This window comes from Leptonychotes weddellii, chromosome 12 (assembly GCF_054177405.1).
Source record: "Leptonychotes weddellii isolate Sample4059 chromosome 12, ASM5417740v2, whole genome shotgun sequence".
Taxonomy (NCBI): Eukaryota; Metazoa; Chordata; class Mammalia; order Carnivora; family Phocidae; genus Leptonychotes; species Leptonychotes weddellii.
In genome coordinates this window covers 62,500,539-62,514,796 of record NC_138380.1, presented here as the reverse complement: position 1 = coordinate 62,514,796, position 14,258 = coordinate 62,500,539, and the positions used below count along the sequence as shown (strand labels likewise).

Here is a 14,258-nt window from a genome sequence, read left to right as displayed (position 1 = left end):
TGAGACCCTATAGCTCAACTCATCAGTCTCCTTTATTCCTTCTTCACTTTCACAGTGCTTGTAGGATGGGTGGGTGGGTCTGGATTTATTTTACCTCACATTTCTTTCTCTCTTCCCAGCGCTACTTTGTAGAAACATTCACTCCCAGTCTACCATCTGCTTTCTAGCTCTTTTCTTTTTCTGTCTTTCAGTCATTGCTTTTTCTATTTCTCTACATCACACAGATGTAAAAATATTCCTAAGACAACATACAGATGGGAAACAGCATTGGGGACTTTCAGTAGACTATCAATAAGTGAAAGCTTTGGGATTGAAATTCAGCTCTAGGTAACTCGGGGACCCAGATCCTTTTCTTACTACCATACTTCTTTCATACTCTTCGCCCTACCCAAAATAGTATTTTTTCTCAACATTTTGTTACCTTTTACTTCAAGGTTAAACTTAGTGTCCAGTTCATCATTGAAACCATTCAACTGTCATTGGTGGAGCCCAGCCGAGCGCTCGGCCTCTGTACACTTGTACATAATAGTCTGTAGCACATGCATTTATGTTTACTTGTTTGTCATCATGTCATGTGTATTGAGTGTATATCCATAGATTCATGGTTAAGTCATTAAGAGCAGGGACCACAGTTACATTTCTGGTGTCTTCTATAGCAACATGCTGGTACTAGACTTTTGATGAGCACTCAAGCCCATGTATGAATGGATTGATGCCACTTATAAGATTCAGTCTTTTGGGGCAAACTTCCTTATGACTTTAGTTTTTAATGTTTATTCTGTTACTCTTCCTAAAGGTAATTTCCAGTAATCTCTAGTCTTTGTGAGGGTCACATTTCCATTTCTTTTTGTTTGTTTATTTTGATAGCACCGTACACTATAGCTGATGACTTTCTTGGCTTATTTGCAAGAACACTATGACTTCATTGTGAATCCATCTATTCTCAGTTTTTTATTTGCTCTGGTTCCACTTGACTCTCACCTCACAGAGTCAATAGCCTTCCCCTGTTAATATCAACTTATTTTGTTCATACCTTTCTTAACACACTTACTGTAATATTTCACATGCCGTGTCTCCAGTTCCTGCAACATACACACATACCCCTGTGCTTCTGTAAACATTTGTGTGTGTGTGTGTGTATGTATGATGTTCTGAAACAGGAATCATACTTCATTCAAATTTGTATCCCAATGACTCTCACTGTTCTTGGAGTAGAGTCATGATTGACTCACTCTTGCTAAATTACTGACTGAATGAATCAATCAGATCAATGAAGCAAGCATATTATTTTCTCTACTTATATTTTTCTAGCACTTTTGCTATCTTCCTTCTGATTAGAGTACTTAGAAATGTCCCACTAATTGTATTTGTTTCATTGCATTTTATCTAAATTATCCTGTTCAAGGATGTGTATTTTCAGAAATTTCTTTGACCTTGCTTGTACTTCCTTTATTCTTGTCCATTAAGACAATCATCACCCTCATTTTCTTTCACCTCTGATTACTCTGTCTATTGACAATGTAAAAACCTATATTTTGCTTTTACTTTTATTTCTTCCCCAGTAAATGCTAGCCCTGGATGTATTGGCTTACCAAGAAAACCTGTTTTAGAAGTTTCCTGTCCTCTATTTAGTTAGTAGTCCTCTCACTCATCCTTGAACTTTTGTCTTTTCTTAAAATGTCTACCTTCTCAAATGCTCTTGCCCTATTCAAGTCACCTTACCATCTGTTCATTTTCTAAAAGCATAACAGTGACTTTCCTTTTGAGAGTTTGAGCTTTTCAGCTTCACTTGCATCCCCCCCCCCCGAAGACCGACTGTGTTCATCTTTCAAATTCTGTAAATCAACTTTAATTTGACTTTTTTTGAAAGATAAAGAATTTCTTCTTGCCTCTATCTTCCATAGATACTGGTAAATCAGGCACTTGAACTGCCATGAGTTTCTTGGAGAGCTGCCATGCGTTTACAACACGGTCATTGGTCACTCAGAAACATTGAGGAACTGTTCCTGTCAAAGCATGTGTTGAGCATATATTGCTTCCAGAGCATTCCATTTGACTTCATGTAAAGGTTAGGAAGAAATAAAGTCGTAATTTTGGCCATTAAAGTAGTTTAGAATCAACTTAAAACACGTCCCCACCCCCAACACATCCCCACACAACAAAATGACTTTCATAAAGCAACACAGACATAAAGATAGAAAGTTAAAAAAATGCTACTAAGATTAAGTAACATTTAATCAGGAAAGATGTTTTCTAGACAGTCTCTGAGAAAAAAAATATTTAAATGACAACTGGCCAAGAGAAGATGTTGTCACAGAAAAGAGATTGGCATAAATAGAATGATGGAAAGTGAGCCAATAGTTAGGACATTTGCCTCTTTGAGTCTTATCAACAGCAGTGTATAAAAAAATGTTATCATAAAAGTGGACATTTAACTTTTGTCCCAACCACAGAATAAACTACACATAAAAGGAATTTTTTCTTTTCCTTTATTCTCCAAAATGGTTTAATAAGATTAGCAATACATAATTATTGCTCTGAGCTCAGATATAAGACCCACGAAGTTGGCAATCTATTTGCTTAGGGAGACCTTACACCTCAAGAAATAATAAACAATTATCTGGTAACATGTAACATTAAGCGAAGGTATAAAACATATGGTGCAGAAGAGGTTCAAAGGATAGAAAAGATCATTAGGCTTGGATAAACAGATGAATGCTCAAAGAGAAGTTCACATTTGAGCTGGGCTTTCAGGAGAAAGCTATTGAGGGGAGAGAAGGGACATATGGGCAAGTGTTTCGTAGAGGGTACAAAGGCAGGAATGTGAACAGTCTTTTCAGGGTGTGGCCTGCCTTACAGTTCTTAGTTATGTGAGGATGTTGTTGGACAAAAATGAAAATGTAGTTGAGTTGATACTAGTAGATGGTAATATGATATTAATAAATGGAGTAAATTAGTAAATTAGTAAATAAATGGAGACGTAGCAATGTTTATAACAGTATTTTCAACATTGTTAAGATGTCACATGTCCTTATATTCATCTGTAGATTCAAAGAAATATCAATTAAAATCCCAGCAGGCATTTATTTTTTAAGGAAATTGAGTAGCCAGTTCTAAAATGCATATGGAAATGCAAGGAACCTAGAATAAAAATTCTGAAAAAGAATAAAGTTAGAGGACTGACGTTACCTGATTTTACAAGACTTACTATGAAGCCTCAGTAACCAAGACTATATGATATTGGTATAAAAATAAAATTATATGGGATAGAATAGAAAGTAAGGAATAGATTAAGACATATATAGTCAGTCAACTTTCAGTAAAAGTGTCATGATAACTCAGTGCTAAAATGTACAGTTTTTTTAACAAATAGCAGTAAAAGAATTAGCTATCCATATGAGGAAAAAGAAACCTAAGCCACAAATGTTACCACACCATAATTAATTAACTTTGATTAATTAATCAAAATTAACATAGGTCTAGACGTAAGAGTTCAAACTATGAAACCTCTAAAAGAACGCATAGGTGAAAATCCTTGTATCATCACATTAAACAAAGGTTTCTGACACAGCCACAAAAGCTCAGACCATCAAGGAAAAAACTGGCAATTTGAATTTCATTAAAATCACAACTTTTTTACTTTGAGAGACACAGTTACAAAATGAAAAGAGTAGCTATGGGCAAGGAGAAAATATTTGCAAAACATACATACAGAATATGAATAACATTTACAAGGGAATAATAGCAACCTAATCTTAAAAATTATGGACAAATCTACTTTCTGTCTGTAGAGATTTGCCTTTTCTGGACATTTTGTATAATTGGAATCATACAATATATGGTCTTTTGTGACTGGCTTTTTTTCACTAGCAGAATGCTTTCAAGGTTCATCCACGTTGTAGCATGTATCACTTTTCATTCCTTTTTGTTTCCAAATAATATTCTGTTGAATGGATATACCACATTTTGTTTATTCTGACATCGGTTGGTGGATATTTGGGTTGTTTCTTCTTTTTGGCTATTATGAATAATGCTGCTCATGTACAAATTTTTGTGCGGACATGTTTTCATTTTTCTTGGTATATACCTAACAGTGGAATTTCTGGGTCATGTGGTAACTTTATGTTTAACCTTTTGAGGAACTGCTGGATGGTTTTCCAAAGTAGCTGCACAAAGTTACATTGCCTCTGGTAATGTATGAAGGTTATAATTTCTCCACATCCTCATGAACACTTGTTATTATCTGTCTTTTGATCATTACCATCTCCTAGTGGATGTGAAGATACCTCTTGCATTTCTCTGGTGGCTGTTGATTTGAGCATCTTTTCCATGTACTTCTTGGCCATGGGCATCTTCTTTGGGGAAATGCCTATTCAGATCCTTTGCCCACTTTTTTTTTTCTCTGAAGGTATAATTGTCATATAACATTATATTAGTTTCAGGTGCACAACATAATGATTTGTATACATTGTGAAATGATCACCATGATAACTCTAATTAACATTCATCACCATACATAGTTACGACTTTTTTTCTTGTGATGAGGACTTTTAAGATAGATAGCATCTTTCAAATATGCAATACAGTATTATTAACTATAGTCACCATGCTGTAGATTACATCCCCATGACTTATTTATTTTGTAGCTGGAGGTTTGTACCTTTTGACCCCCTTCATTCATTCTATCCACCCCCCTCACCCCCCTACCCTCTGGCAACCACCAATCTGTTCTCTGTACCCAGGAGCCTCGTTTTTGGTTGGTTGGTTGGTTTTGGCTTTTAGATTCTACATATAAGTGAAATCATACATTATCTGTCTTTCTTTAACTTAGTTTTAAAATGGATTATCTTCTTGTAATTGGGTTGTAACCATCTTTATAATACTGTAGATACAAGCCCCATATCAGATATATGATGTATAAGTTTTTTCTCCCAGTCTGTGAGGTATTGCATATTAAAACAATGATGAGATACCATTACACCTATTAGAATGGCCAAAATCCAAAACACTGACAATACCAAATGCTGGTGAGGATGTGCAGCAACAGGAACTCTCATTCATAATTTTGTGCTGTTATCATTTCAAGCTTTTTACAGACTGCAAATGGCTTCTTAACTGTCTTCCTGATTTTAATCTTTACCTTCTTCAGTCTCTTCTCATCCTTACCCCTAATGGAGGAACATGATAGCAGTTTTCAAATATATGAAGGGCTATCATGAAAATAAGAATTGACTCACTCTGTGTAACTCTAGTAGTAGAAGAACTATACTCTTTTCTTCTAAATTATATTATGAATAAGTCCTTCAAGGCTGAATGCATTTCGTAAAAAAAATCAGCTCATTTTATAAATTCTTTTTTGGCCTCAGATGGTATAAACCAAGGCAAATAAAAATCACTTCTTCAAACCTTGTTCAACCTGCTATGCACACTCAAGTTTTGATCTTCATTTTGTTCTCTGATATCCTAGAACAGGCTGATACTGTTGGACTAACCTACTATCCTTTCTCTAAAAAAAAAAAAAAAAAATCCATCCCATTACCTCACCTACACAATATATTTTTTTCTGTAACTGTTGGCATTAGCATTGTCCCAGTTATCCATATTACACTTAATTTACAGCTTACTTAACCAACTTCTAGTTAACAACCTTTGCAGGTGGATAGGGACTTGATAATGATTGTCTGTCATACACAAGCAATACCAGACCAGTAGCTATCATTTTCTGCAGCCGTACACAATTTTTATAGTCTTCTTAAAGTGTAAAGATAAACACATTCCTTAACATGATGCAAAGTTAAAGTAACTTTGTAACATTTTATTTTTTATTTACTTTTTGTAACTTTAACATTTTAAGTGGAGTTATATGTATTAAAAGCTATGCTTTATGACCAAGGTTTTGAAGATAACTAAGAATCTTGGAAATCGTGTTTTAAGCTGACACTCTATAAAACATAATTCCCATCGATATAAAAGTTTGTCAGAATTATGATTCAGTTTAGTTAAAGACAATTTGGTTTTCTTATGCTTTTTAAGCTTTATGTAGGGATACTGTTAATCTGATCAGTATCCATATCAGAATATTAGGAAGTTCAGATTAACTAGTCTCTTCATTTGGAAAATGCAAACCCATACCTTTACAAAATCATGGAGAAAATATAGGTATGTATTTTAAACCAAAATTATTAAATTAGTCTTATTTGCCTAAAGATTCACTTCTATTATGTGAACTGGGCTTTCTATAAAAATATTTCTGAGCTTCTAGCAGAATCTCTAAGAAGGATTTTTTTCTTAAATGTCTAGCACATTTAAAGTCTTCATAAGATACTAGAATATAAGATTTATGAAAGTGCTTGCTATTCTCTCTGAACCAGATTATCACTCCCTTAACTTCCAAGACTTTATAATTTAATTTATTAATACCCTTCTATGTTAGGAACATATTTCATGCATACACAGTGAGAGATAATGGCTTTTCTCAATTACAACAACACAGAATTTGTCGCTTCCGTTCTGCAACCTCGGAAAGAGTTTTAAGTAATCAGAGAAACACAAAAACTCACCAGTCAAGATTTCAAAGGGCTATTTTACTTTCTAGTGTTCAGGAAATTTTTTATGAAATACTTTAAGCCCACAAATAGACAAAAAAAATTAAAGGATAGTAACTCAAAATTTTTTTTATCATCTTTCACATGAGAGATAATAGATCCCTATAATCCCAGTAGCCGTCTCAAAGGGTCAGAATATAAAATTACACTCCTACTCATGGCTGCTACCAGTGGGGAGTGATTTTTCATTGTTGTTTAGCGCAAACTAGATCCAGAACCAAAATGGCCAAAGCCAGAAAAAAATTCAGAAGTACTACATTAGGACAAAACCATGTTAACAAAGATAGTGCTCTGTTGCTGCTTTAGAATCAGTCCGGGGACCAAGCAATTATTCCTGGGCTTAAACAGCCCACGAAACGTATTTCTGTGGTAACAGTTGTATTGGCTTTGTGAATCCACTCTGGCATCTTGGTGGAAGCTCCGAAGCTATCGTAGGCTTATATGCAGAGAGTTAAAAAAATGACTTTCATACATATAAAATGAACACGGATTAGACTTGACTTAACTCACTAATTAATGAGAGAACCAGTGAGATGTGGTAAATGTGATTCAAAGGACATTTTAGACATGCGTAGTTAAAGACAAGTTAATAAAGTAGTATTAGAATAACATTACTAAGTTAGATATAAAACTAGTTAATATTCTACAGGGAAATAAACCATGGCCTATGGGATTATCTTTTCTAACAGAAGGAAAGTATCTGAATTTATTCAGGACAGAAAAATCTGCAAATTAACATGCAACTTAAGTATATCCAGGATTTTAATCAATTTTAAACAGTGGATCAATGAAAATACATTCCCCCAAATTATCCTTGGGTGGACCTGTTAAATAATGCGCCTAAATCATATTGAAAAGATAGGTTGCTCTCCTTTTTATTCTTATTTTCAAACTTTAACTCTTCTTGACACATGGCAACAACATATGATATACCCAACACTTGTCCAGAGTAGTTATAGTGGCATAAGGTTTATTGGTGGGAAGTGTCAATATGATAAAGATGTCAGTGTTCCCCAAACTAATCTAAAAATCAGTATGATTTTATTAAAACCTCAATGAGTGTTTTTATAGAACTTGGCAAGTAAGTCCAAAACTAATTATGAAGAGAAAAAGCTCAAGAATAGCTCAGAAAAATTTGAGGACAATGAACAAGGTGGAGGGAATTATCCTATGAAATGTCAAAACTAATTATGAAGCAATAGAGTGTGCAGAGATAGACAGACAAGTAGAAACTAGTAGAAAACCCAAAACATGTTGATGCACATTTGAAACCCTGACAGATGCAGCACTACAAATCGGTGAAGGAAAAGTGAACTCTTATTAAAAGTTATTAAGGCATTTGTTTATAACACTTGGAAAACATAAAAATAGACTGCTAACACATATTATAATAAAAAATAACTTCCGGGTGGATAACTACCTAAATGCAGAATGGCAAAATGTTAAAACTTTTAGAAGAAAATAATAGAATGTTGTTATAACCTTGAGGCAGAAAGGGGTTCCTGAAACAAAACACAGAACTACCTGATACAAAGCTGAAATTTCAAATGTGATTATATTTTTAAAAATTGTTTTCCTCAAAATCACCATTTTTCAAAGAAATGTGAAAAGACAAGCCACAGATTGGGACAAAGGTATTTGCAACATATTTAATTGAGAAAGTGTTAGTATACAGTATGTATAAGGACATCTTCAATAAATCAATAAGAAAAAAGACACCCAGCCCAACAACATCAACAAAAATGGGTAAAAGACATGATCTAACAGTTTGCAGAAATGGACAAATGACTCAGAAAAATATGAATAAACGTTCAACCACACTGGTAATCAGGCAAATGCAATTAAAATCACAGTGTCATGTCTTTTTATACTTACAAGATCACCAGTATTTAAAGGGTCAGAATATACCAACTATTGGTGAGAGTGTGGGAAGTCAGAACCTTTCATACATACAGTGCTACTGAGAATATGCATCGGCATAAGCATTTTGAAGTAAAATTTGTCTGTTTAAGTTGAAAAAGCATATGTTCTTTGATTCAGGAGTTCTATTTTTAGGTGTATATCATGGAGAAACTCACACACGTGTGTAAGGAGACACATATGAGCAGTATTCATAATGGCTAAAATGGAAAACAATATAACTGTCCATCTGCAAATAATGGATGAATATATTTTGATATATTCACAAAAGATGCATATACCTGGTTGTTAAAATGAATTAGTAGAATGGTATTTATAACTGTAGATAAATCTCATACATAACGTTGAATGAAGCAAACTAAATTATGGAATGAGAGGCACACTTCACAATGTTTGAAAACTGCAGATGTACACATATTGTGCATATTCATGTATACATATTATTTCTACTTCAAAACGTCCATAGGAAGACTGAGCATCAAAATTAGTATGATGGTTACATCTATGGAAGCAGTGAAGGGACTAGAATTAGAGATGAATAATAAAGGGGCTCTAGCTTTTCTGGAATACATTTCTTTAGGAAAAAATCTGACTCAAATATTGTGCAGTGCTGAGATTTGATAAAGTTGGGTGTTTGGTACATGGGTGTTTATTACCTAATTCCCTCTGCATTTCTCCATGATTGAAATACTTCAGGAAAAAAAAGAGAGAAATACTTCCTTTTGAGGAATAAAAAAATGGTATGTATAAAACATGTATATAAACTTAAAAGCATTATACATTAAACAACACTAATACTGTATATTGCTCCTAAAGATAAATAAATATATGCATTTATATACGTGTGTGCACACATAAACATACATACAGTTATGAGCATTATCTATTTCAAGCGTACAACTTGAATAGGAAGGATTCCCTGCAATTCCTGTTGTTTTTTCTTGAAGAGGAGAGGTGGAAAGCAGGATTAGGGATGAGGCCCACAGCATATTTCAGCTGGATCTGTTGTTTTTTATGTAATTTATTAAGGACCAAAAATGATGTAAGTATGTCATACATTAGCAGTTACCAGTTCTTTGTGATAGGAATATGAATATTGGGCAAACTGAATCTCTCCATTTAGTATTGCTTTTCAAAACAATCTATTTTTCAAGACGATCTTTCATTTTATTTTTTATTTTATTTATTTATTTTTTAATTTTATTATGTTATGTTAGTCACCGTTCAAGACGATCTTTTAGAAACATTAAGGATGTGAGGGTGATCTGGCTGCGACATCTGTCACCCCATTGCTCTCCAGGGTTGATTCGGCTCATCTGGCTGGCTAGGCAGGTGTCCCCTTTCTCCCTCACCACTCCACCTGCGTCCCTCCCGAAGCTGTGCGCTCGGTCGAAGAGGATGACCTTCCCCGATAGAGGAGAACTGTTCTGCGCTCCCCTGCTAGAGCTTCCAAACAAGCTCTCAAGGTCCATTTGTAGGAGAACATAGGGTAGTCAAGCTTCCAAGACTCCAGACACATCCAAATGAGGCTCTGCACGTGGCAGTCTGCCTTTCTTAAAAAAAAAAAAATTAAAATTAAAAAAAATAATAAAAACATTAAGCATTTGACTAAGATCGGAGCTTGTGGATAAAAGACAAATTTTGGGGTCAGTAAGAGTATCATAAAATCAAGTACTTTGTCAACTCATGTATTGAAAATGATAATGTACTATCAGAAAGTTAATTGTGGCTAATTTTTCTCCTCTTCCCAAAGAATACAAGTCAATGACCAGATTGTGGAAGTGGATGGAATCAGCTTGGTGGGTGTCACACAGAATTTTGCTGCAACAGTTCTCAGAAACACCAAGGGCAATGTCAGGTAAATACGTGGCTTCAGATATGTATAATTTTATTACTTAACATTTTGTTGAATTTTAGTTTTCTAGAATTGTACCTGTAGTTATATGTAATTACAATGAAGATTTTATCTAAATACTCAACACATGCCTTTAGTTTTTAATGTTTCCTTCTTTATTGTAATTAGTTTATGCAAATGTAATTTAAGACCAAAACTTATGGTATTTTAGAACGACATGAAGATATGAAGTGTACTGTGTGAATCAATATGGTTAATTACTGAACTAAGTGTGCCTCACTGCATAAAATTTCTGCTTAAGTCCTCAACAAATATGAATTTAGACTCTAAAGCCTTTTAATAAAACTAGTTATACAGTAAATTGAAATTGAAATGATTATACATGTATCCAGCAGTACATGTTTTTAGATAAACTGGCTAAATTATTTGAGGTTAATACATGCATTTAAAAAATCTCTTTATAGACTTTATAGGACTAATCTTTGGTAAACTGTAACTTTGCCAACTTAATAGGACAGAGGGTACATTCTTTTGGACCTTGAGATATATATCCTGTCCTGGGGTTCTGAAAATTGTAGCTTAGAAAACAGATAAGAAAGTAGTCCTGAGCCAACTAAGGTCAAGGTTTGAAATCCATTTTATTTGGTCATAGGGTATTTATTTTTAAATATCGTGTTGCTTATGTCTTAATATTTTTCCATCGATCCTACAAAGGAACACAGAGGGGACATTATTTAGTGTGGGCAATTATGAAAATGTTTTGGTGTTACCATCAGAATGTCACGGCCAGATACTCAAATATCAATGAGTTAATATTGCTGTAAAGAGGGTAACACGAGGATTTTATTGCAGCGGGTTTTATGTTGCACAAACATGGGTTTAAGTTTTAGAATTTAGACTTTTTCAGTTGGAAAATACCCTTTAATGCTGAAGGCAATGTTTAAAGAATGCAACATCAATGACTTTTATGGGTGCTATGTTGATGCTTCAAGACTACCCATAGTCCTGAGAAAAGTATGTGAAATAATTGGAAAGAGCACAGAAAAAACTGTCTGATGCTCTCTTAGAGCCGTGTGTGTGGGCTCTCTCAGGAAATGTGACTGTCTTTCTGCAGATTACTGTCTGTTCTTGAGACAGCACTTTTCCTCTGTCGGTAGAGAACTTGGTTTTAAAGCTGCCCGTTAGGCTTTGAAGTGAATTTTAAAGTGAAATATTAGTAAGATACACATTCAACTTGTTAAGAACATTGTTCTTTTTTCTTTCTTTTTTTTATAAGAACATTTTTCAGTTGCAAGGAAGTTTATAGTTACATGAAATCATAGCCATCCTTTTATTTCAAACCTCCTACAAATTACAAACGGCTTCTCAGCTATCTCCTGATTTCAGTCTCTCTCTTCTTCATTCTGTCCTTCTCATCCTTCCTCCAAATGGAGGAAAATAATAGCAGTTTTCAGCTCTAGGAAGGGCTCTCATGGAAAAAGGAATGAACTCATTCTGTGTAACTCTAGTACTGGAGGATCTGAGACCTGTGGGTAGAAGTGAAAATTCCACATCCATCATGTGCCTCTCCTCTTCACATGCCTTCAGTGGCTCCCCATTCTGTACAGAATCTAAGCTCTTGACCCTGGTATTGAAATCTTTCATCAGCCAGCCTTATCACTTACCTCTCGCTGTGGGTAGTCATATTCCTTCAAATGTGACTTGTGAATTATTGTTTTATTATTGTGCCTTTCTCTCTCTGTCATTTCTTCTGTTTAAAATACTGTCTTCTGTTTAGAACCTGCTTATCTTGAGGAACATATTTCAAATCCCTTATCTTCCAAGAAGTCCTCCTTGACCTACATATCCCCTAGTGATCTCTTCTTCCTGGTAGCACTCATCATTCATACTACTTTTTTGACCTTGAGGTTACAGAATATTACTTTCATCTTTTAAAGGCATACATTTATTTCCTCATTCACTTTGCACAAATCTTGATATTGAAATGGGACCTTTAGCCCTTCCTTGTCCCCCCCAAATTATTTAACCCAGGGTCTTAATTGAGTATAAGGAGAAAGTCTTTTCTCAATTTTAACTTATTAAAAATAATATTTGAGTCCTCTGAATATATTTTAGGTGGTAGTTCTCCGTAAAGTAATAATACAAAAACAGAATCCCAAAACTAGACCTGTATTTTTATTTTTATTTAATTAATTTATTTATTTTAAAGATTTTATTTATTTATTTGACAGAGAGAGACACAGCGAGAGAGGGAACACAAGCGGGGGAGTGGGAGAGGGAGAAACAGGCTTCCCGCGGAGGAGGGAGCCCAGTGCGGGGCTCGATCCCAGGCCCTGGGATCGTGACCTGAGCCGAAGGCAGATGCGTAACAACTGAGCCACCCAGGCGCCCCTAGAACCTGTATTTTTAATGAACTTTTTAAAACTAAGAATTTAAAATAGGTGTGGTTTTATATTTCTTGTTAATTGGTGTCTTAGCTGTCACATTCAGTGGTTACTGAAATTTATTTTCAAAAAGGGATACCTGAAAAATTAGTGAATTTAGTTTGATATTTTTCCTAACTACTAAGCACAGATCTGGGAGCCATGGGTCTAAAAATACAAGTGGGAGAAAGATAGGAAGCGAGAAGTGATGAGAAGAACGGAACTGAGATTTGGATGGTGATTGTTTCTGAGGTATTAGAGGTCAAGATTTTACTTATTTCCTGGGAATGTGTATGAAATTGGTGCCAACTTTTGGATACGCGTTGAAATCACACAGTGAAGTTCTGTGACTTTATCCACACTCACAGAGAATCATTTTCCATCTGACCTCAGTCTGCTTTATTTTGTTACACTTTAAATGACAATACCTGAGTTTATGAACTGATGCTACTAACAAAACCTCCATTAATATGACATTTTTAACACACTGGAGAAATTACGAGTATTTTAATGTGATAATTTTCAAGGCTTACATGTTTTTCAACTCCACATCTTAACTCCATATGAGTTAAGAAGTGGTTCAGCTCAAACCAGGTGAGGTTCCTGGGGGAGTGAAAGTCTAGCCTGACTCAGAGTATCAGTAAACAATTACTATTTCCTTCATTTTACTGATGTCATTTAGAACTAAGCACTCATGATAAGTATTATGCTAATATCATGTAATTACTTTACATAATTGATTAGGAAAGGACTCACAGGAATCAGAATAGTTCGTAGTCAGAAAGGATGCACCACAGCAGCTTCGGGAGAAAGAAAAGCGGTAACAGGGTGGGCGTGGCGAACTCCGACACAGTCTTCTTTATCATCCCTCTACTGGGCCTCAAAGGACTTGGTCTCCCAGTGCTGAACCACCATGGGCATGCATGTGCATGCAGCATCTTGGTACCAAGAAGTCCCAAGTCTATGTATGGTAGGGATTTCTCACTGAAATCATTGAAAACCCCTGGACTCCACCAAATCCAGGTAGAAAGAATAAATCCAATGATTATTGCCAAACAATTTTGACAAGCTAGTCTGTCTTGCCTTGAAACAGCTCACGGACCCATATTTGCAGAACATCATTTATCCCTGGTTAGTACATCTCACAGCTTTGACTAAGGATCAGTACCATGCTCTAGGCGATTCTGTGTACTTTGTCAATCCAGCTGGTCTCTAGATTAACTCATGCTCTATAATGCATAGTGCATAACATATTTACCACTCTCCTTTTGACTTTAGATTCATACTACTTAGTATGTTTCTATTGTATATTTCTTCTTTTAAATTTTTTTTATTTGAGCGTATTTATTGTATATTTCAATGTTACCTGGTGAAAACCTAAAAAGAAAATGTTGTAAGTTATTTGAAAACCTATAATCTTTTTGGTGCTTGATAGAACGTAACTTGCCAAATGTC

The 14,258-nt window shown here is 34.9% G+C and overlaps 1 protein-coding gene across 14 annotated transcripts in view; it reads left to right on the top strand.

The window, feature by feature from the left end:
* PPP1R9A (protein phosphatase 1 regulatory subunit 9A) overlaps positions 1–14,258 on the top strand; it is a 299,240-nt gene that overhangs the window by 174,093 nt on the left and 110,889 nt on the right. For all 14 annotated transcript variants that reach the window (XM_031025191.2, XM_031025190.2, XM_031025188.2 and 11 more), the window contains one exon: positions 10,279–10,383. In XM_031025191.2, coding sequence (XP_030881051.2) covers positions 10,279–10,383 — 105 coding nt within the window. The remainder of the gene's footprint in view (positions 1–10,278; positions 10,384–14,258) is intronic.